This window comes from Paroedura picta, chromosome 10, assembly GCF_049243985.1.
Source record: "Paroedura picta isolate Pp20150507F chromosome 10, Ppicta_v3.0, whole genome shotgun sequence".
In the NCBI taxonomy this organism is placed as follows: Eukaryota; Metazoa; Chordata; class Lepidosauria; order Squamata; family Gekkonidae; genus Paroedura; species Paroedura picta.
The window spans coordinates 54,847,958-54,872,570 of NC_135378.1; the positions used below are offsets into that span (position 1 = coordinate 54,847,958).

The 24,613-nt window shown below is 41.1% G+C and overlaps 1 protein-coding gene and 1 long non-coding RNA gene across 5 annotated transcripts in view; one reads left to right on the forward strand and one right to left on the reverse strand.

Moving 5' to 3' along the window:
* MGAT4D (MGAT4 family member D) overlaps window positions 1–21,179 on the forward strand; it is a 42,636-nt gene extending 21,457 nt beyond the window's left edge. For all 3 annotated transcript variants that reach the window (XM_077300228.1, XM_077300229.1, XM_077300227.1), the window contains 11 exons: window positions 3,305–3,351; window positions 5,524–5,637; window positions 6,483–6,558; window positions 9,598–9,712; window positions 11,563–11,693; window positions 13,216–13,323; window positions 14,496–14,689; window positions 15,841–15,919; window positions 17,685–17,757; window positions 19,983–20,095; window positions 20,936–21,179. In XM_077300228.1, coding sequence (XP_077156343.1) covers window positions 3,305–3,351; window positions 5,524–5,637; window positions 6,483–6,558; window positions 9,598–9,712; window positions 11,563–11,693; window positions 13,216–13,323; window positions 14,496–14,689; window positions 15,841–15,919; window positions 17,685–17,757; window positions 19,983–20,095; window positions 20,936–20,953 — 1,068 coding nt within the window. In that variant the 3' untranslated portion in view covers window positions 20,954–21,179. The remainder of the gene's footprint in view (window positions 1–3,304; window positions 3,352–5,523; window positions 5,638–6,482; window positions 6,559–9,597; window positions 9,713–11,562; window positions 11,694–13,215; window positions 13,324–14,495; window positions 14,690–15,840; window positions 15,920–17,684; window positions 17,758–19,982; window positions 20,096–20,935) is intronic.
* On the reverse strand, window positions 1,198–24,442 carry LOC143819099 (uncharacterized). Of its 2 annotated transcripts, none has more exons than XR_013224786.1 (4): window positions 24,124–24,442; window positions 7,739–7,811; window positions 5,031–5,221; window positions 1,198–1,438 (listed from the first exon to the last, which is right to left on the reverse strand). It is a non-coding gene; the product is annotated as an uncharacterized LOC143819099 (long non-coding RNA). The 2 variants fall into 2 exon arrangements; XR_013224787.1 differs by lacking the exon at window positions 24,124–24,442 and adding an exon at window positions 9,039–9,131.
* Window positions 24,443–24,613: the final 171 nt, after the last annotated feature.

Sequence of the window (24,613 nt, forward strand, 5' to 3'; positions counted from 1 at the left end):
GTTTACTGGCTACCAGAGCTGTTTTATTTAAGCTTTTTTTGTATCAGCACAAGTAAATCCCACCTTATTCTCATGAAAAGTGAACTTTGGCTAACACCTGAAATCTCCTTAATTACAGGCAGGAAACAAATATGACGAGTCAGTCACATGATAGCCACAAAGTTCATCTCTGGGTCTAAGCAGTGGTTACTGTCTTCTTCTGCTGTAGATGATGTTACAATCTATGCTCACATAATCTTTCCAGATATTACTGTTTAGCATAAAAATATCCGAGTGACTTTTGAGTTTCATCAACTAACATTCTACAGTAAAACAAAAGGGGGAAACCCCCACAATGTTTGCAAGAGTACAATGAAACCTGACAAAATGGGAAGCCTCTCACTTGATTTTAAAAGATGTATAATAGTGTAATCTTATCCTTGAGTACCCGCTGTGGGAGGACAGGATTGCCACTCTACTGCAGCGGCAGAATGCATTAGGATAGTGTAACAAATCACACGGGCATAGTGATAGTGTTACCATTGCACTGATTACATGTAATTCCAGTAGAACCATTACAACAACCAGACATCACTGATAAAAGGGACAGTGTTGGAAATGTAGTGGATGAGGAGCAGAGGTTAGCTGGAATTCTATGCTAGTTCAGAAGGTGGTTCCTACCTCCAGTTAAGTCATAACACGGCAACCACACACAAAAATTGCGATAATTGGATTATCACAATACATTATGTGAAAATATCAAACATATGAAGAAAGTGCTTACTCTGTCAGTCTTCTCTCCCATCTCTGTCACCTTCTTGCCTCTCCTCCATCTGTCTTCTCTCTTTTCCCTGTCAGTTCCGTGTTATTCCTCCATTCATCTTCTTTCCTTCCCAGTTACTCCCTCCTCCCCCTCCTCCCTCTTTTCTCCCTCACCTCCCTCTCATATTTCATCACTCCATCTCTCCTTCCTTCTCTCTCCTCCTCGCTTTCTTCTTTCCCCATCTGTTTCCTTTCTCCTCCAACCTCCTTCCTTTCTTCCAACCGCTTCTCTTTTCCTCCCCTCTCCATCTGGGTTTCCTCCTCCTCCTCACATGTCAATGGCGACAGGGAGGATGGCCTCCACTTGCCTCTGGGTTACATAAACTAGCCTGCTGCCCACACTGGAGCATTCTATTCTATTTACTGTCCTTCTGTAAGGCTAGATGAAATTCAAAATGAGACTAGGAAATTTGTGGGCCAGTTAAATGATCAGTGGTAGACTTGCAATATCCCAAGTGATCTGCCGAGAGAATAGTGCCTTTGGAGTAGGTAGAGAGTCCCACTTTTGCCACCCAGCCGGGAAATGTCTGTGGAGCACAATTCCAGACAGTTGTCTCAGATCATCTTGGCCATGGAAAGAGAACACTTTGATCCAGGACCTTGGGTGGAGCCAAGGCTGCTTTCTGCTGGCTGCGGGCTGCAAAAAGAGAAGGGGAGGGGGGATGAGCTGGTTCACTCTGCACTCACTGTGGGGCTCTCAGTCCTGCACCCACCATTCGGGCTTCCACCAGCTGCCCCATCCCTTGCTCCCTCTCCCTCACCAACTGCCCAATGAAGGGTGCTTTTGCTGGGAGAGAAGGAATCAGGGAGGGAGAGAGTTAGGCAGGGATGGGGAACAAAGTTCGTGGGGAAGGGAGTCAATGAAGAAGGCAACAGAGGAGAAACTGAGCCCCAGCAAGAGTGTAGGGCTGTTAGTATAGGCACAGTGTGTGTGTGTGTGTGAACTCCCTGAGGAAATCAGAAGCAGATTTTGAGGCATTTAGTCACATGATAGGAGGGGTGATTGTCGGAGGCGAGCGCTCTCCCCTGGGCCTTGCCAAGGTAGACGGAGACAGAGGGGTGTGTTAAATGCCTGCTGCTGCACTGCTCTGGCTCTCCTTCGGTGGGTGACCCGTTTGTAGTCTGGCCTTCCTTTGGGGGACCACCTAGTGGGTGCCTTCTACACACTGGCCAGCTGCCATAACACTCCAGCCACCCGCTGAGTGGAGCGACTGGCTTGGCTTGGTTGCAGGTGCCGCTCTGCACTCTCAGGGTTGACTGCAGCAGAGGCCCTTCACTATGGCCATGATCCTCCTCCTCACGGGGCTTGGCCGCATTGGGTAAGTGCTGCTCTGCCATGGCATGCTTCCACGTTAAAAAGTAAAAACACTACCTTTTGAGCTATTAGCAAGCCCAGGATGCCTTGCACCCCTTCTTCCCCACATATAACCCCCCTACCAGCATATATAATTCTGACTCCATACCAAGCCTCAGAAAGCTGTCTTCAGGATGGGCACACAATGAGAGGAAACACTGAGAGGTAACTTCCATTATCATGCTTCCTTTTATGACTAACAATCTTTCACATAGATTCAAGTGGGTAGCCATGTTGATCTGAAGTAGCACAACAAATAGCACCCAACAAAGGTTTATTTAAGGTGTAACGGCGAGGCAGCACCCACGGGACTTGAACTAATTCAATTCTTGTACAGTTTCCTTAACTGGTAACAAAGGATCCAGCACTTTGAGCTCTCTTCAAATGTTTGGATGAATGTGCAGATGAGGCAGGGCAATAGATACAATCTCTCTCCCCCCTCCCATATATTTTTAAGTGTGACCTCAGTAAAATTTTAAATTTGTGGTGAAATGCAATGCCATCGGTCATATGCATACACATGGCATGCCATGGGAATATGCCCTAGGTCTTTATTTTAATTTCTCCTCCAACTGCCACTAGCTTGGAACACTAGGAAACTTTCTGTAACGGATATCCTGAGGCAAGGAAATGTTACTTATGGGAATTTTCTCACCAGCAGGTTAGAGAAAGTGTGTGACTTTTGATGATGACCTCAGATGCCCTTTCAGTGATGAGAACCAGTGAACGAACATACAGATTTTCCAAATAGGCCCATTATGCACGGCCGCTGAAATGGCGATTTCGGGCCACATGGAAAACACGGAGGGGGAAGACGTGAAGCAAACCGCTTATGCACGGGACGGGACGCAATGGTGGCAAAACCCAGAGTAACCGATTATGCACGCGGCGATCCGAGCGCCGCTTCAGGTTGCGCCCCGGTCACCCGGAAGCTGCGCTTTCTTCCGCGTTTCACTAACGCGGCTTTTTCGGCGGCATGCATCGAATCTGTGGCCAGTTGCAGCCGGCTCCGTGCGTTATCGGTGATTTTAGTCGCGGTCTTTCCACCCCAAATGTGCACTATCCCCCCCGTGCATAATGAGTCATAGTGAAACTTTGCGATTCAAAAAATATCAGAAATACTGAAGTTTTCTTTAACTTTTTTTGTAGGTGGATACAGAATATGTAAACAGCATTGCAGAAAACATTAGAAGCAGGTAAGCCTTCCATAGTGTCACAGTCTAGGACAGCTTAAACATAAATCAAGTTGACATGTTGTTGTTGTTTTTAAGTAAATGCTTTCTGATCAGTAATATAGAGTTTCAGGTGCTATTCCATCTATTCAGCAGCAGTCCCTGTGATGGAGTGACTTTTCCCTCAATGGAAATGGATTTTTGCTGTTTCCTGCTCCTTTCTTGCTGTGGACTCCCATTTTGCCCCACACAGTTCCTAGGGTCCACTGAACTGCAGGAGCACTATAGCAGAAGCACAGAAATTAAGATTAGCAACTGGCCGTGGATAAATGTCCCTTTAATAGAGGTTTCATATGCAGAAATGTGCAGTTGCTGTTTTTCATTGCACATAGCTAAACAATATTAACTGATCATATTAGTTTTCTGTGTACCAATTAAAGGGGCTGCCAGAGAGATCTAAAAGTAGGCAACCATAAGGTTGTAGTGTGAGGGAAGAGGTGGGGAAGTGGCCTGTTTCTAGCATTATTCCTCTCCTATTGCTTAGGATCCAAGACACTACAATGTAATGCTTAAGAAATGAAAGTGGCCTATAAATAGTCACTAATGCCTCTGTTGTCTTGCATAACACTCGAGGAGGATGGGGGGAAACATTAATTTTACCAAGTTTAGCAAAATCCTTTAGTTGCACTTCAGTGGGTCCAGCTTACATTTCTTGTCTTTAAGCATCTCTTAAAGAGCTTGAATTTGAGCCTACTTCCCAAAGAATTTAATAGGGCAGGCCAAAGCACCCCCTATGTACATAGAAGACTGGATTTAGTGACCTTAATGCTATGAAGCAAGGAACAATCTCTGCTGCTATCTAGGCATTTCTAAAACCCTTTGTCTGGTTACTTGGAGCAGTTCTGCTTTTTTTGTAGGGACTGTGGATTTTTTTTTATAACCCTCCACTTTAATGTAATAAAGCAACCCATTTCTTTGCGATGCCAATCTGTATAGAATAATTGTTCTTTGAAAGGCTGAATTCAAATGTTGCTTTGGCTTTACTGAGGCCCTTGTTATGAAATGCAATTAAGGTCTAGATTACACTAGTTTTTGATTCCTCTTAAACTGTTGCCCCTCTCCCCCCCCCCCCCCCCCGATGTATATTTTACAGAGGTGATGGTGGGATGAAATAGCTGCTTGTGCAGTAAAATAGGTGGGTTAGCCAGGAAGCCTTTCATACAGATTTTACAGGGGAAACATTGTATGGTTTCTTCCAGCTTGGTAATAGTGATGGAGCCATCATGTATGGACAAAGGAAAACTTCAGTGCAATGTAAAGTGTAGAATAAAATGGCATTTGGGGAAATGAGGACCACAGTTAATATCTTCATTCCATTAGCATTATATTTAATTCTCAACATGGTCTCAGCTACAGATCCTAAATCATGTACAGGGAAAAGAGATTTTCCAACAGATATGGGATAGTCCCCAGTTTGCAGCAAAAATCTGAAAACCTTTCTGGAAAGTGAGAGGATTTTCAGTCTGTAAAAGATTAAACAGAGTCTCACGTTCTCAGGCACAAGAACTCAGCCACCCTGTTGGGAGTTGCCTAACAGGTGCACTGGAAGGGCTGGGGAAGATGGGAGGAAAAGGCAGCAGCAGCCAAGGGAAACAGGTTTGCTTGGGATGGCAGAGAGTGTAGTGATGTCATGGGCTGCCTACCTGTTAGTCCTCTGTGCCTGTCATCATCACTGGCCCTGGCAGAAAGCAAGAAACAGGAATGGTGTGGACATGCCTGGCAATCACCAAGTCCCCACACCTGCTGCATAGAGAGCGTTGTCAGTTGGGGTGGGAAGGCTGGAGGAATCTGCTGCAATCCCAGATGTTGGGACCTCCCCCCATGAGTTGGCAATCTGTATGCGTGAAGACAGCCAGGAAGGGACAGAGAGAAAATATGAGCCACCATCATCCCTGAGTGAGCCAGGCAGGCACACGTGACTGTACCACAGACAGGTACGGGAGAGAGAAGCAGGAGCTGCTGCCAAGCCCCTCATAAGCAATCCTAAGCAAGTCTACTTGGGAGTAAGTCTTATTCAATGAAATTTACCCGTAGTTGCTCATAAGCACATACAAATATAGATCTGTTATCCTATAAGTAATATGTCTCTTTATGTTTGCTTGTAGAACATACTATCTTTTATTTTTCTTTCTTTAGCTTCCCAAGTGAGGTTTTTTCTGGAGCCCTGGAAGTTATTTCTCCTCCTGCTTCCTATTATCCTCAGCTCTCCAACCTGAAGGAAACTTTTGGAGACTCAAAGGACAGAGTAAGGTATGAAAGGCAGCACAACTGCCTTCTCAAGCAGAACAGTGAACATATGTTTAATGAGGTTTGGTTATTTATTTTAAAAATATATCTTACTTTTTGAAAGAAATCAAACTGCAAATATAAGTTAAAAACTGCACAGGCTAGAATGAAAATGCCCGGCTATAAAAAGTCCTTTTTATGACCCTTCTGACACTCACAGAAGTTCAGCAGGCTTCTGACTCAGAAGGAACGATGAAATCAAGCAGCTCCTTCCAAAGAAGCCCTAGATTTGTCATAATGTGTTTCTTTTCTGACAATAATAAAAGTCACAAAGGTTTTCATTTCCCGGTCCCAACAACTGCGTGGATATATATGGCAGGAGTACCTTGAGACATCCTAGAGTCAAGCCATAAAAGTTAAAACTAGCTCCAGGATTTTAGCTTGAAACTGGCAAGTGAAGAGCTCTTCAGGCACATACTTCCCATTTAGGGAAGGTGTGTGAAAGAAACAAAGGAGGGGGAAGGAGGGGGGAAGAGAGAGGTGCTACAGCTCCTTGTAGCTGCCCCTTGTCATTGGCTGACTGGTGCAATAATTGTAAGAAGCAGCAGCAGCCTCAGCCACCAGCTTGTCTGTCTGAATGAGGTGTCAAAAGAGACAGAGGGAGGGACCACCAGAGTGCATTTTTTTAGCTCCCAGTCACCACCCAAGGTGGTTATCTATTAAGTCATGCAAGGTAATAGTACCCTGAACTCTAGCTAGAAACTTGATTGAAATGAGCCCAGATAAGAGTTTGTCTAGAGAGAAAGAACAGAAAGTATAAAATAAAAATAAGCTCTTTTTAAAAATCAGAACTTCTTGCTTCCATTTAGGTGGAGAGCAAAACAGAATCTGGATTATAGCTTCTTAATGCTATATGCCCAACCAAAGGGAACCTTTTATTTACAGGTATGTTCAGCTGCTCCATACACACCCACATTGATTAAACTGTGTTTTTTTTAAAAGAAACTTCTAGAATAAATATCAGATACTGATTACTCTTGGGGAAGTATTTCCTGCGTTTTTGCGATTTCTCAATCAGGGTAATAGAATAATTTTGAGATATGCACAATTATCACAGGAAGCTGCCTTACGCTGAATCAGACCATTGGTTCATTGTGATCATATTGTCTACTCAGACTGGCAGCAGCTTTCCAGATTCTGAAGCAAAGGTTATCTGCTGCTTTGTTCCTTTAACTGGAGATTCCAGGGATTGATTGAACCTGGAATCTTCTGGTTGCAAAGCAGAATCTCTTTCACTATGCCCCACAGTCCCACCCAAAGTGCATAGTATCCATGTGAAGAACAATAAAAAAGTGCTAATTGAAAAGTGTTCAGAAACTAAGTTCCTTAACACAAAGCATTCTAAGATGTTTCTCTTCAGCCTTCCCAGACCTTTCCCCCGTGTCCTAGCAGCCCAATTGTCTTTTTGTCCCCTAAGCTGGTCTTACTGATAAAGCTGCTACAAAGATTTATGCTAAATTTGTTAAAATCAGTTTTTAAAATCATTTATATGACTGATCAACAAGTGACTGCACAGTTCATTCAAACCACAATCTTAAATTTATTATGTGAAATTAAATACTGGAACAGGATGCTAACGAAGAAAGATCTGACTGACCAAGTGCTTAATTGGTTCTTACTTAGGTCCTACTTTGCCACTACTTGTGTGTAGCCCTATTAAGTCCCTATTCCATGCTGCTCTGGTAACCTTTAAAACATGGAGACCACGTGTGTTGCACAATTATCTGGTTACTTCCCATGTCACCAGCATTGGTAACTAAGAAGGGCAGCACTGGGGTGGGGAACAATAATATCAACCCCCCCCCACATGATTTCTGTATTTCAAAAATTACTGGAACAGTGTAGGATGTAATCAGGGGGAAGAAGGAACCACACCACTCAGGTCATGTAAGAATTCACCATTAGCACTAGAATGTTAATAGCTTTCTCCCCCATTGGGGCAAAAAGTGACCTATAATGAATTATTGAAGCATGAAAAAAGACTTTACTGTAAATTCCAAATCCCAACATTATTTAACACCAAGTGTCACGTGTCCAAATAGCAGCAGGCTATCTTGCGACCAACCTTCATGCATACATTCAGTGGGACATCTGACTGACTGAAGACTGTAGGACAGAATGATTCCTGAAAACAGGCCCTAAGAAAAGCAAGACACAAAGGAAATATCACAATACTAGAAACAGGCCATGAAAAAAAGGAAGTTTCTTAAGGACTAAAATATACCAGCAGCAGTCACATTAAATAAATCCAGTTATGAAAAATGGGTAGGGATATACTGAAATGTGTACTATCACCATGGTTAGCCAATTATGGAATTGAGGGAAAAAATGTAATTGTTTCATCCCTGAATAAATCTCAAGCAAAGACGCCACATGCAAAGTGTCTTACAGTAATTTTGCTCCAGATCAGATCGGGATGTGGAACGATGGCCCAGATAAGTTTTTCCTTTGGGTAGAAATTCACATGCTACGCATTCCTTAGGTATGGGAAGGGGGGATATGCCTGGGTGAGAAGCCCTGTTCGCATGAGTAGCAGAGGAAGGAGTGAAACAACTTTCCAAAGCAATTTAAGGGAAGCAACCTTATTATCTGCAGCTTTATTTTCCTATGGACAACTCTCTCTCTCTCTTTTTTTTTAATGGAGTGGTGTTTTTGTTAATCAATAAAAGTCTAAGAGAGATTTAGAGCAAATTGTGTCAATATTTTCAGTGTAGTCATTCATATTTTCTTCAGTCTATGGAAAACCCCTTAGGAGATTTTTCATCATGCCAAGGACCAGATAATGGGGCTGTATGGGAGCCATAAGAGCAGGCAGCCAAATCCCTCTTCACCTGGGGTGAATGGTAATTATTCTCTTTGTCCATTTAAGCTTGCTTCATCCCAAGATAATTATGCATTTCCACAGCTGAAAGCATCTTTGAGAAGCTCTGTTTCAGTAGTTGTTAGAAAGTGCTTTTTATCAACACTCAAGGGAGCTGAAATGAAAACATTAAAAAACGACAGCAGCTTTTAGTATCTTGATTCAGAACTCATGCCAAAAAGTCAGTGCATTTACTGGGAGTATTGTTTCACTTCAGTAACTAGCTTGGAACTCACAAAATCTCACAAGACGGTACTCCGATTTGTTCCAATTACCTTGCATTAAAAAACCCACTATGGTAGTAGTAGAAAGCAAGAGGCATTCTGCTTATTTCACAGTCATTCGAGAGATGTTAGGCAGATCAAGTTTCTAGCAAACAAAAGTAGCTTCAATCAGAAAACTATGCAACAAAGCAATTTAATGTGCCTCCTACTTAGTGAGGGAAAAGACTAACATTTAAATAATCTTTGCTTTTGATGAGATCCTGTGGACCTGTTCCACTTACTGAGGCTTTCCTCAAAAGGAGTCTTCCACTGATGCAAGAGCCCTCTTGTGACAGCAGAAGGCTTCTCAATGTTGGAGCTGAGTGCAGCTGGTAGCAGTTTGGATTCACAGGAACTAGCATCTTCTCCTGGCACTTATTTCCTTCCACAACATAGAATGTAACTTCCCAGTCCCTCCTGTGTAACATTAGAAATACCTAAATAGAAGTCTTGTGGCATCTTTCTTTAGTCTTTAGGGTGCCAGAAGATTCCTCTTTATTCTTGGTGTAATAGGCCAATGTAGCTGTTCTTCTGGAACTATTGTCTGTATTTAATTAACTCTGTTTTTCATTCCCTTCTGTTAGCCCATTAATGCCTTGTTTAGTTGCCTGTCATCTCACCTATCTAATGGGTATTCCAGTTCTGTGTCCATGAAAGGGAGAATTGCCTTCTACATAGGTGCCTTATCATCATTTATCTTCTATTTCTGTTTTCCTCCCTGGAAGAGACTGTATTGTTTTCACTGTCTGCAAAGTGTATCATAAGTCATGGATTTTATTGAAAAGACTAATCTTTTCTCAGCTAGAAGATGATATTGTAGCCAAGCCTGATTATATACAGACAATAAAGGATTTTGCTGAACAACAATCATCAAATGATTGGATGATCCTTGAATTTTCTCAGCTTGGATTTATTGGTAAGTACAGCTGCGGTAGCAAGGGACAGCTTTATACAAGGAAAACACATTGCTTGTGTTTTGTTAAGGGGTATAATACAACAGTATGTCTAACTATGGCTGCTTCCATGTGGTGAGGATTCTCCATTTCCCATTCATTGCACCTACTAATGCACAAGCATGCTCATTGGCAATGGAGGCTCCACATTAAAGTGTCTGTGTAATGTCCTCAGTAAGCTGCATTTTTCCTGCTATGTCACCAGAGTGCATTCTTTTAAATCACTAATTGCTGTAGCACTATAAGGGCTTTTCTGCACATTGGGCATTATCACGTGAAGCCTGCTGTATGGCAAAGTGCAAGAAATAATCGCGACTCACTGGCATTCCACTCAAGCTGTCTCGAATGTTTCTGGGCTCTTTTTTTCATGTGTTGCACTCCTCAGTTGCTGCCAGAAACACAAGAAGAGAGAGCAAGGCACTTTAGTCTTGTTTCACTTTGGCCTGCCTACCACTGTCACCAACCAATCACCTCCCAGATTGGCTGATTGACACATGAACTTCCGGCAACTGCTGAATTTTTTTTTTAAATACACGTATTCAATTAAATGCCTATCTGCATATTCATAGAGGCACAGACAATCACAGACGAGGCGCATGTCTGCCTATTCATTGTTCCAGGCAGTTCTCCATTAAAAATAAAAAAATTCTGTCCTGGGAAGAGGGAGGCGGGTGTGAAGTCAGGACATTGGAAGTGGATGTAGTGCTTCTTTGCCTCCATACATTTTTGTGCTGGTGGCCTGCTGGTTGTCCGTCGGGTGATAGCGTTTTTTAGGTTGGTGAATCCACTTTTTGGGATTCACCAATTTGCACTTCAAAATGGCGGATGTAGCAAGCAGCTTGCTTGCCAGACATGGGAAGTTGGTGACACCATGCAGAGCGGCCGGAATATAATGTCTTCAGAGGGTAAGCATGATGCAGAAAAGCCCTATCGCCATTTGTGGTGGGTGGCTTGAAAATCCTCTGGCAATGTGATGGAGGAAACAGCAGCTGCCAAGGGCTGACGGCAAGAAAATGGGACTTGTTCAGATGGTGTGACCAAACAGATTTGGGGGGAAGTGTTCTGAAGATGGGAAGCAGCACAGTTAAGACTCATTGGGTAGATTCTTTTTTTTAAAAAAAAAAACTGTTTGGAAGCCACAGTAGGAGAAAATCGTTTATGGGGAATCTTGTCTCCAACCTCACATTTTGCCCAGGAAGACATGACTCCCAGTGTTAGGCCTTGTGTGTTTTGTCAGTGCCCTGAAAGAATGCAGTATAGCAGTGGTCCTCAACCTTTTTATCACCGGGGACCAGTCAATGCTTGACAATTTTACTGAGGCCTGGGGGGGTTAGTCTTTTGCCAAGAGACGTTGCCGCCACTTGAGACCCTGCTCCACTTGCTTTCCCGCCGGTGCCCCTGACTTCCCTCCACCTGCTGAGGTGTGCTGGCAGCAGCAGCTGCACAGTGCAATGCGAAGGGGGAGCCCCAGCCATGGCAGCTGCTGGGGAGTACCAAAGGTGAGCTGGCGGCAGAGTGGCAGGGCAGCCCCCGAGGCAGCAACCGGGGAGGAGGACGAGGCAGGGGGCTCCTGGGAATTGTAGTCCATGGACATCTGGAGGGCCGCAGTTTGACTACCCCTGTTATAGAAGGTACAGATTTCTCTCTGCTGCAGAATTTTGACCTTTGATTCGAATATAAGATATCATTGTCTGTTTAGATATAGAAAATAACAATAGGTATTGAGCAAATAATGCTGATTTTTCTCTTGTAAATTATTTTGTGTAGAAAGTAAAGTTGTAATATCATCTCCAATTAAAAATATTATTTACAGGAAAATTATTCAGATCCAGAGACTTACCACTGATAGTAGAATTTTTTTTAATGTTCTACAAGGATAAGCCGATTGACTGGCTTCTAGACCACTTACTTTGGGTTAAAGTTTGCAATCCGGAAAGAGACGCAGTAAGTTCTATATATATTTAAGAATGTTAGATGCCTTAGGGAAAAGATCTGTTATGCAATGATTACATTTAAGAAGAGGAAGAATATGTTGGTGCATGCTTATACAAGTGAGCTCAGATATACAGTGAATTCAAAACAAATAATTTAACTGCACCAGTATCTTGAATTCCAGTGGTGAATAATTGTTACTCTCACAATTAAAAAATCGTATTGTACCATGCTATAGGTGACGTAAGAGGAACAGAAATTAAAACAAGATATAAACAAATATTCTGTAATCCTACACAAAATTGCTTGATATTGCTCATTGGCACAAATTAATTCTATAGGGATATGATTTATCAACTTTTCCAATGAAAGGAGAAAGAGGTGATCTCATCCAGATACTCCCTTACTGCAACTTGTGTCCAGCATGGTCTTGGGTCCATATTTGTCCCATGATCACTAACAAAATCTTGTTGGGTCACAAAGAGGGTCTTACACTAGTGAAAAAAGTAGTATAAAACTTACGGTCATCTTATCTTGAGATCAAATATTAATTTGTAGTTCTTTTTCTATTCACTCACTTCTCATTGCACCTTGTGGTTCCTATTATGCTGCTGTTGTAACAGCTCTTAGCTTTCTTTCTTTTTGAGATCTCTCCCCTATTCTGAGGCAGAACCATAACATGTATTTTGTGTTTCTGTATGCATCTTTCCCCTTCCCTCTGTTGAAACTGAAAACTGTTTTGTGTGTATGCGTGTATGTGCATTTGAATTATTTGTTTAGTAATATCACACCAGTTTGGTTAGTCAGTTTGGGCCACAACTGTCTATAATGCAATATAGTTTGTCTGCTCATTTGCAATTGAACATGTTTAGCAAAGCAGAAGTCATAAATATTCAGAGAAAATGAAATGCAGATGAATGTGGCTATCTATCTTATATCCTAATAGTTGAAAGTGGGTCAATCTGTGGTTACTTAAATCCACAGCACAAATTGACTAAAACAAATAAATCTGCAAACTTGGGGGACTCCCTAGATATGTAAAAAACAAACAAACCAGAAGATGTTTAAAATGCATTGAGGGTTTCAATGACCCCAAACAAAATTATCCCTAATGTACCAAAAATGAACTGGGGATGGTGGGGGATGACAACAGGGAGCTGTGTTACACCCACTGGTGATGGCTACAATAGTGGGGTGATGGGAGCTTTGTCAGGCTTGCAGGTGGTAAAGATGCTGCTGCAGGGGGGTCCAGGCTTGCCAACTCTCAGGGCAATGGTGGGTGGGTTGTATTCATTTGGACCTGGCAGTGGAGGCTGCAAATGACTTTTTGTTTACTGATAGCAGAGGAGATGGGGGGCAGGTTTCACACTAGTTTGGTGGTGGTACTCGCAGCAATGGGGGGGGGGAGCCCCGACTAGGAGTGGGAAGGGATCCTCCCATGAGAATTGCAGATCTCCACTTGTTTCTTCCTTTGGGGCAGTATATAAATATAATAAAATAATTTTTTAATAACACAAAATGATTTCCTTTCCAGAAACACTGTGAAAGACAAAAGGCCTATCTGCGTATCAGTTATAAGCCATCACTCTTTCAGCATGTGGGCATTTATTCATCCTTAGCTGGAAAAATACAGAATTTGAAAGTAAGATTTCTTTTTTACCTTTCTTTCTCTAAATCCATGATCAGAATGAACCATGGAGCTTTATACAACTGGGCCAGTGGTAATTTATGAACATTAATGAGATGCCCCCCAAAGCTTCTCTGATTAGAGTTGGCAAATTACTGGAGATTTGTAAGTGGTGCCTAAGGAGGGAACTTACAGGGATGTGATGCCAGTCAGTCCATCCTCCAAAGTTTGCTTTGGAAAGCTCAGTAATACTGTTGTGATTGCCTAGCAATCTGCATAATGTCCATCGAAAGCTCTGTAGGCATCCTTTTCTTAAAGCTACAATAATGTTACTGTTATTTTGAGGAACTTTAATCTCATTATGTAAGATTTCAGGGGTTTTTATGCAAACCAGAGATCTCCTTCAGATTTTCCCAACTAGCTCCATTTTGTGGATCTATTCATCTAGATTTATGGCTAGTTTGAAAATAGATGTATGATAATAGCCCCCTTTTATTTGTTACATTTCACTGAATGTATGGGAAGAAAATGTTTCACATGGTCCTCCTGGTATGTGCAAGTACAATTTTGTCTGAAATGAGCAATGCATGCATTTTCAGTTTGGTACTGCTGTAAGACTCCTAATTTTCCCAAGTACTGATTCCCATTTAGTGAAACTGAAAATATGTGTACTGCTCTTTGATATTGCTACATGCATCAGGAGGATTGCAAGTAGTGTGTTCTCCCCATATGCACGGTGATACGTAATGGTTGAAATGGCCCATGCTTAATGATTCTGAAGAACACTGAGGGACATCCTTATCCATTGGGTCTCCTTAATATTTGGGAAACTGCCCGGGGGGTGGAGCACGTCCAGACCTCAGACAGTGTTTGGACTTGACACTAGCAATGCCCGCTCTCCTCTCCAGCAGCCTGGCCACAGAAGCACCTGGCTGTCGGACCCGATGTGTCTCCGCTGCCCTGCCGCTCCACCCAGCCGCCGCCAGCACTCAGTAGGAGTCACTGGCACTGCTGAGAAGGAGCTGCAGGAGGCGCCGAGAAGGTGCCCGCCCCACTGCCGCCACACTACTAGTCTTGTTTATATAACTTCATGCTGTATCACATTTTGAACATACAGATTATCATATCTCTGACTTCCTCTGTTATACTCACTTTGCATATGAATGACTTGTGTTTATGTCCAACAGGATAAATATTTTGGCAAAAACCAGTTATTTAAAGCACATGTCAACCCTCCTGCAAAAGTCAGCACAAGTTTAAAAGTATTCCAGCACTTTACCTTAGAGAAGGCTTATAGAGGAATGGAATGTTTCTGGGCTTTTGCTCCTGTGGCTGGAGATTACATACTGTTCAGCTTTTTTCAGCCACAGAAAATTGAAAGGTAAGTTAATGATGGAAGAATATTTCCTTTAATTTATAAATTTTAAAATCGAGTGAATTATTTAATTAAAATGATTTATACAAAATCATTATATTTTCAAAACAGCTAAGCTTTCTAAGAAATATAAATTACCCAGTTACTCAATTCAATAGGGTCTGGATATATATTCCAATATTTTATGTTTATTTCTGAGCAAAAGAATCAACTGAGCCTATGAACTATTGTGTTCAATGTAAAAGCATCAATTGCCAAGCAAGAACAGAAGCTTTACAGAGTATCCCTGATCCTCCATGTTTCCCAATTAATGAGAAAAATGCTGTTCAAACAAATTACAAAGATGATCTGACACCTAAAGGACAACTGAGGGATGAGAATTTAATATTGTTACATATATTTCTCCAGATGTTATCAGAAGTATTAATACATCTTTTACTAATAGAAGCCTAAATTGAAATGAATGTAAGACAATGTATAGGAGGGAAAGGTAGGATTACTTTCACATCATGGCCAGATCAAAAGTCATACAACACATGGGTACACGTCTTTCATTATTTTAAATAAATAACAGCTGCCAATTTGATCAGAGAAGAAGGGGAAAGAATCTTGACCACCAACTTGTGAAACACTTTTCAAATCAATATCACCTACCCAGGTTGCCTAATTTTCCTGCATGAGAGTAAGAGCAACTTGGAAATGGTGATTTTAATCATAATTTCACCATTTAAGCATTCTCACTCTGCTACTGACTGCAGTTGGCAGCTCTGGATTGTGACATTCTTGGATATTTTGGATCTGAAGCCATAGAGTCCACCTTCCTAAGGGGCCATTTTCTTCAAGGGAACTTATCTTTTAAACCTGGAGACCAGTGGTATTTCCAGATCTCTAGCCACTAACTGGAGACTGGCAACCCTAGGTACTCCTGTAATCTTATTTTAGCCCCCTGTGGTTTCTGCTCATGTTCAAAAAGTCAACATGACTGGATGACTGCTGTGTCTGTTGTATAATATCTAGTTTGGCTATTGGGCTACTTATGCCTCTTCTTCCATCTCTAAATATGAAAAGAGAATAATGAATATTAATCCTATCATAAAAGTTAACAAGCTAAGTATTAGATAATACAACTGAATATACTGAAATACTGTGTTTTCCAGGTACTTATTTAAAAGTGGAAATATGGAACATCCTGGAGACAAACTATTTAATAGTACTGTAGAAGTTCTTCCTGCTGATGTAAGTATTTCAGCTGTCACAGTAACAAATATTTCACTTTTTATTTATAAAGAGGAAGAGTGGTTGCTGATTCTATAACTTTCCTGTGAAATGGTTATTCTTTCTAGCCAGTACAGTTCTTCAGAATTCTGGTCAGAGATAAGAACATCCTGTCCTTTATTCTCCAGCTATTTCTCTGTCTCCTATGTGACACAAGCACATGATGGCATCATACACTTGATTGACCCAGCCTGTGGGAGAGCACTGAAATTGGTTGACAACCATAGCTTGCAGCTGGTTTCCAGGACAAACCGCACATAGGCAGGTCCAAGCAGTGGCACCCATCTTGATTACAAATTACACTATCCTCAATCCTAGTTGCAAAGATGAATGTCATAACAAAACACTGTAATGGGTTGCAAACAAGAAAGAGAAAGTTCAGATATATTAACAGTGTACAAATTAAATTAACAATCTAGTTTGGGGAGTAATCAATGAGCTAGCCACCTTAGTCTACACACACACACATTGTCACACACTCAATATCATGTTCTGCACCAATGGTAGGTCAAAATACGTTTTGTTTTCCTGGGCAGTCAAGGTCACCTACCCTTGATCTCCTTTTTATTTTATTTTAAATATTTTAAAATCTATCTACCTATAGTAGCCATATGTACAGAAGAATAAGAAATGCTAAAATAGGTGGGGAGGGGATAAAAAGTGTCACGAATCATACATGTGATATTTGCATATGTGCAGTTTTTTTTAAAGTCTGGGTGACATATTCAGTTGTTGAATAGCAAGATAGTGCTCAAAAACATGGCAGTCCCTGCTAAGAGGAGCAGGAATGAAGATGAAAGGAGTGGGTCAGTGGCCAGGTGGATGGATATCAAAGCAGGTAGGTGACCACCCAGATGGAGGGGAACAGAGCAGTTGAGTGACTGAGAGAGCAAACGGCCAGAAAGACTATGAGAACAGAGACATGGATCGGTGAAAAGAAGATTGAACAAGGAGACTGGTGAGGAGGTGGTCATCCAGAAAGACCAGAGAACATCTAGGGGAGGAAGATGTGGTCAAATAACCAGGGACCATGGAGATAGAAAAATTATGTGGTTCTCTTTTGTTTGCAGATCAGGAACAGGCTACTCATTCAGGTTCCTGCTCTTAGGTTTAGATGCTAGAAACAGGTGTGTTCAAAAGAACATCCATTTATCAGCAAGAAGATACAGACTTGTGAGCAACTGGTTAAGAACAAGGAAGCTCATGCAGTCTACTACTATAACTAACAGAGATAAGTAGTAAGCACTCCACCTCATGAGACTAAAACAGCATGCACAAATATCAGAGGGAGGAACAGACTGTTCCATTGTAATGCGTACAATGAATACATGACAGAACAGGGCAAGTGGATGAAGGGGTAGGGGGAAATGGAGCCAGAGTTGAAGGAGCAAGAGAGTGCAATACCAGAAGAAGAGTCCCACAGAAGTGGGGAATGGAACTCTTGTGAGTCCTTGCAGGCCCCGCTCTTGTTTGATTTTTTTAAAACACATTTGGTGGGAACTGACTTTGGAGTGCAAGATGTAAACTTGATAACTACATATTTGGAAACAGGCAGAATTTAGTGCAAAGCCTGTCAGAATTTCAACCTGCCTAATTTCCACTATCTGGGGGGAGGGTACAGATGCCACCATAGTCTAGGGATTGGAAGATTTGGAAAAAGGAGCATTCAGAAGGTAAGGTTTCCTGTATAAAAAACAGCTGGGTTGTTTGTTTTGTTTTGTTACAGGAAACAAATTTACAACCTGCAAATAACAATGCGCAGCATTTTAAAACAACAGAGGATGGATATTTACAAATAGGTAAGAAAAAGTTATTTCTAAGAACTATGCACGTTGGTCTATATATTCAGCTACATTTCAGTACATCTGATCTTTTAGCAACTGTTAATTTTAATAAGTTCTTTTTCTAAAGTAATGTTCACATCACTGAAAATTTTGAATGCAAAGTGGCACTTTTAAGACAAACGAACTTTAAGAGCATGCACACTCTTGGATCATGGCAACCTTAATTGAATTTTAGTTCTAAATAACTCTTCTGGGCTACAACCTCCTTACCTGCCACTTATATGCATGGCTGGTGACTTGTATCTGAAAAAGTGTGCATGCACATGAAAGCTTATACCCAGAATAAAACTTTGTTGGTCTTAAAGGTGCCACTGGACTCAAACTCTGTTGTGCTGCTTCAGACCAGCATGACCACCTACCTGAATCTATCCTCCCCCGCAGGGCACAACTAGTATCCAGTCATAAAGCTCTTCACTCACCCATCCAACCCCCCCCCCCTTTCCTCAACTTTTTAATTTTGGGGTCTTATTGTTAAAAGCATGATTTACATCTAATTCATAATTAAATATTTTATTCTGCCTAGTATGTGAGCTTCCATAAAGTAATAAAGGCATTTAATAGCCCGACCACAATCATGTTTAGCACAACGATCATGCAGTAGACCATATCCACTCTCCCAGTTGTGGGATATGCCGGGTATAATAGCCTAAGACGAGGTTTAAAATAATTTCCCCCCTGATTTTTAAATGCATGTGTATCTGACTGATGTAGAGAATCAAGGAAAATAAGAAAACAAGGAAAATAGACTTGGGAAGAAAAGGATAAGGGAAAGCATGGAGACAAGAGAAAGAAAAGGAATGAGAGACTGTGGAGTGTCACAATGGGGAAGGGAAAGAACCTATGGCAAGAACTATGTTTCTCGCAATGTTTCTATATATGAATGATATACTAATGTTAGGGTTGGTACTCTCCTAACTAAACTGTGAGGCTGATTAAAAACTGAGGAACAGATTGGAAATAGTGAACTGAGGACAAGGTGTTTAAGAATTTGCCTGATGCCATACAGAAACTCCATGAAGGTGATGGGTGAGTTCTGTCCACCCACTCACATGGGTGAGTTCTGTCCATGTTTCATTTGCATTTTTAGCAAGATTTCATTTAGAGAAACAGATCACATTCTTCTGAAGCTTCTCTGAGATACTTGGGAAGAACCAGGATGAGGGAGACTGTGGACTCAAGTCTTTCTTGCAAGGCCTCTTCCCATTCCAAGCACATTGCCCCTTAGGAAGACAACAAACTGTGCAGGACAGGGTTCACTGGAGGCAGACTTTATAGTTCTTGTGCCTTTTGATTTAATTAATTAAGCCAAAATGCCTAGAGGATAACAGATCCAAAATATAGAGACAGAAGGTGATGTTCCTGAAAACCTAGACCTGAAGGATAAAATATACTAGGCATCTACAATTAGTTCCTCCATGCTGCTGTCCAACCCCCTTAAATGTAAACTTGCTTGGCAAGTTGAGAACTAGCAAGGAACATTAGCTGTTGGAAGACCCAAAACAAGCAAGGCCTGAACTCTAGAGAGGTTTGAGCTGACCTCGAATAGAGTGGGATTGCTGAATTGGTGGAGTTCAGTTTCTCATCAGACTTAATTTTGAATTTTCCGGCATCAGTACCTTATGGAAAGGCTGATGCTGAGACTCCTATAGCCCACTCATATTTGACTCTCATATCTGAGATCGTTGTATATGCCCAAATGATGTTAGGGCCTGAATTGATCTCTTATGGAATATTAAACATTTGAAAAGTATTAAGAATATCTCAGCTTGTCGAGTCACGATCTATTAAAGAAAGAAAAAATGGATTGTAAGTGTTGACCAGTCAGCTCCTAGAAAATCTTAACAGACGCCTAAGGTTTGTGGAAGTTTTATACCCTACCTTGAAAAGGCAACATATAAATTAATGCTCTAAATCATATGTCTATGGATATGACAACTGACTTAATTTTTAAAAAATAATGTAACAATTTAAGTCCTGATAAGACTTATAGTTTTGGGGAAGAAAGCAAAAATGGTTTACTTATGTTCAAAGAATCTTAAAATATCTAGGAATACTCATTAAGGATCATGAAATAACAAAAATAATTTCAGCTTAACTAGCAGAAGCAACCTTAATTTTGTCAAAGACAACTTATTTCATTACAGTCTATATTAAAAGTAATAATTTTCATTTCCATATAGATACCTTTGAAAATGGAATTGCAGATGGCGTCATCAGCCCATCTATAGGAAAGATATATGCTCTTCGTTTATCTGTCCATTCTAGTTCTCCTATGTGGGTCTTACTCAATGAGGTAAGTATATGAGGATAGGGAGACTGTCAGATGATTACATTCTTCTCTAGCTTGTCCAACCAATTTCAATAATGTATTCTTATGCAGCCATTTTCTGTAGCTATATGCTGAGTCTGAGAAAGTGGGGGTCATTTTTGGAGTTCTCCTGTTCCTGTATTCTAAATGTGTGCTCAAAGAGAGATGGGAGGAGCATGGACCCCCTTCATTCACCATACTTTGTTTATACATTTAGTAATGCAATAAGCAGCACTTTCAAAAGCTATTTTTCTGATACCCTAGGTGTATTTATAATATGTATTCTTTGGGGAGAGCAGTATTGTGCCAAAAAGTTCTACCCCTGTTATATGAGTGTTCATTGGGACCTATATGTATAATTACATGTTTATGGCTCTCTTTGTATGATCAGAGTTCTTAATTGTATGAAGAAAGACATGAGTATAAATGCTTTTAGGCATAATCTCCAATGTATGCAGACAGATTGGGGGCAAAGCTTGCCATTATGATTCAGCTCCCATCTTCTCCCACCATGTTAATTATCCATGTTTAGAATGCCTTTACAGCCATTTGGAGTGCATTGGGACATATAGCCAAAGTGTCCCAAAGTAACTGCCAGGGGCAGTCAACTGTAATCTTCTGAGATGTAATTTTTATCTTTTTTGGACAGAATTCTTAATAATACCCTACAATATTTTTTCTACAAATATACTTAAAAGTTCTCCAAATGATTTATTGAAAAGTTTGGACCAAACAATGATAATTTATGTAAAAATATCAACAAGTAGAGCAATTTGTACACTTAGTGTTCCTAAGCATTGACAAATAATCTCTTCTTTTTAACAGATATTCTTACAGACATGACAAAGACAAGCATTCTTCAAGCCTCCAAAAAGTTTGAAGGCTGCATGGAAATAAGGCCATCTAGTGGCAGCAACCAAATATTCAACAGATTAAAACCTAATCTTCCTAATACTATGTAGTAGGAGAAAGGGAAATGTACATTTTGTATATAGAATGTCATCTTTTATTATATATTTTAAATAATTATAATATATTGAGAAGTCCTTTTCAAATAAAAATACTTTAAATGGAACAAATGTAATGTCTTCTTAATCTGCAATTTACTGGGGGGAAATAATGTACCTTTAACAAATATGTTAAAGATAGCCAACTATAAACAACATGATCCAGTCAGATTTTGTGTGCCATTTCATTGGAAAAAGCATATCATTCATTGATCACATATTTATTCTGCCCTTCAGATATCTCTAATGATATGCCTTACAAGATCCCATGTGATGTAGTGGCTATTGTCAGACAAGGATCAGGGAGACCTCTGTTTGTATCCCCACTCTGCCATGGAAGCTTGCTGAATGGCCTTGCATCAGTCATGTACTCTCACCCTAACCTACCTCACAAAGATTTTGAGAGGATAAAACAGAGGAGAAGAGAATAATGTAAGGTGCTTTGGATTCTCATTGGAGTGAAAGGTTGGGTATCCATAGACAAACAGCTGGACTTCTTTCATTTTATCCTTACAGCAACCCTGTGAGTTGCAAAGTGAAGGAAAGACTGGCTCAGGGCTATCTAATAAACTTCATGGCTGAGTGGGGTTTGAAACTAGGCATCCTTAATCCACGTCCAATGCTCTAGATCAGTGGTCCCCAACCTTTTTATCACCGAGGACCACTCAACGCTTGACAATTTTACTGAGGCCCAGTGGGGGGGGGGTAGTTTGCTCCTCTACTCTCAACCACTGCCCTAATGCTCTGATTGCTATGGTAATGTTTAAACATCCCTTCAAAATAAGATACAGACACGCCACAACAATGAACATAAGGTACGTTTTATTTTCATGGAAATTTTAACTCATGACAATGACAAATCAATGGGAACCCTGAGCTTGTTTCTCTGCAACGAGATAGTCCCATCTGGGAGTGATGGGAGACAATGACACCTGAAGTGCGTTGTAAAGGGCCGGGGGGATGAAGTAAAGGGCCGGGGGGGAGGGGAGAAGGCGTCCTTCGCAGCCCACCTCCAATTAGTCTACGGACCACATGTGGTCCGCAGCCCACAGGTTGGGGATTGCTACTCTAGACAGCATGCTGTAGAAATATATTCTTACCTTTTCATTAAAATAAATATAACTGAGATGGTAATTCTAAAAACATTTTCCTATGAGTCAGTTCTGTAAATAAAATGGGATTTCTGAATAAACCTGTTCAGGATTTCTGACAAAACAAAGGGTGAAAGGATGCCTCTCTTTGCTGGGAAACGTCTTGGGATGAAGGGTTTCCTGGAAAGGATATGGTAATAGCTGTCACCACTCAGGTGCTCCCTGAGAACATTTAGATTGACCCCCTAAGAATGGTTTCTTCTAGGGTTGCCAAACTCTAGGTGGTGCCTGGAGAAGGGATTACAACTGATCTCTAGGCAGCAATGCTCAGTTCACCCTTTAAAAAGGGCTACTTTGGAAAGAGGACTGTATATCCCTATAGCTCATTTAAGTCCCTCCCCAAAAACTGCCTTCCTCATGCTCCACCTACAAAAGTTCCAGGTATTTCCCAACCCAGACCTGGCAACCCTAGTTCCTTCTAGCACAGTATTAAATAAATAAATTAAATAAAGAAACATCAATGAGACAAATGGTAAAATTATAGTTTCACCCCCCCCTCAAGTAACCACTAATGACAAGCACTGATTTGGCAAGAGGGTCCAATAGAAAATGGGAATGAAGGGGCTAGTCCAAGATTTCAGATGTCCTAGGTAGCACTCTTTAGCATATTGAGGTTTGAGTGCCTCTGCCACAGGATTTCTCTCTTAAAAGAGACTGATTGTTTTCACAAATCAAACTGGAAGTGGTACGTGTTACTATGGTATTTCTGTCTCTTTGTTCATTCCCACACTATGTACAAGCTGTGCCTCAGACCTCAAAGTCATCTCTCTGTGAAGCTAGTTAAGTTAGTAGACGTGGACACCGGCAGCGCTGCAGAGCTACAAGGGTTCTGAATCCCAGTTCAGGAGAAATTTAGTACACCACCTGCTTAAAGCCCATGAGCTGATAGTAAGATTTCAAAAGCTGCTAAATTGGGTTTCAAACATTCATTTCTTCATTTGACAATAGGTAATTTACAATGGGCTGTACAAGTGAGTTGCCTGCATACTGCTTACAATAATCCAATGTAATGCATTGTGCAATAACATGTTCAGCACATTTCTTCCTCTTTCTAAAAGCTGTAGCTACAAGTCTGAAACACTGCTTAGTAAAAAAGAAATGTACAAATATCTGATGGATTAAAATTGCTGTTTTAAAAGGAAAAAATACTACAGGCAATTAAAGAGCCTCACTGCATAATATATAATCTATATAACAAATACATGGCACAATTAATTGTCATTACATCTTGCACTGGTATTTGGATATATCCTGAAAATTTCTTGAAGATTAGAAAACAATTCTCTGTGGTATATGTATGAGAGAAAGAGATGCTTGCTAATAACGTTGCACAGGGATATTTTCTTCTTTTTTGCACAGTGCCAAGCAAACTGTTCCTTAGCAACTTGCTCCATGGTTACTCCATAGTACTTTGTGAGTGGGGCTGAGACTGATAGTTATTTGAATGCAAAGTCCAATCATTTAAAGTTATATCTACTTGCTTAACTAGTGCTCTATAGATAGTTATGGACGAACCCATTCTCTTTAATTTCATCAGGTGCACCCTACTTCTTAGCAATTAGAAGTTTCAGGGCTAACTCTAGCTATAGGTCACTATACGAAGAACACTTATTTGGTACTTATTTCTAAATATACCTGCTTAGGAGTGAAGACTTAGTTCCCTAGTCCTAAGAAAACATTGAAAATTGATGGTAACTTGTAATAATATTGCACTATAGCTGCTACCCCCATGCCAGATCCTCCCAAAGAGGAAATGTATCCCAAATTTGTTCAAGACCCAGGCAAATGATATCTTTCCACTACAGAAAGGGGAAGGGAACCCGGACAAGCAAACTGAAAGCGAAGGAAAACTGACCTGTGTAAAAGGCCTAAATCATCTTAAGAAACCGCCTCCCCCAGATAATCGCGATCTTCTAGCAGATTTGTCTTATTGAGGGGGCCTGTAAACAAGGGTTTACAGTCTTCTAAAGCTGCTTAATGCGGTCCAAGACGCATCAAAAAACTGGATCGAAGAGGGCGATCTTTAACGATCTTAAATAGTCTGCAAGGGGTTTAAGTCAGTCTGTTTAGGACTTGAAAACAAGCGCGTTCGACATATGCTGCTCTGAGGCCACTGGGGACAGAATCCAGCGCGCTCAGCGCATAGCGGCGCGGCAAGGGGCGTTCTTACAGGTCTCTAAACTGGCCGCAACTGTCAATGGGCTCTTCACGCATACAACAAAGGCGGACGCCGATTGGACGGCTGAGCACACGCTACGTTCTCCTGGAACGGCGGATCCGTCCAGGGTTGGGCTAGCTAGTGGGAATAAACCCTTAGCCGTGATTGGCTTTCGCCGGTACAACGC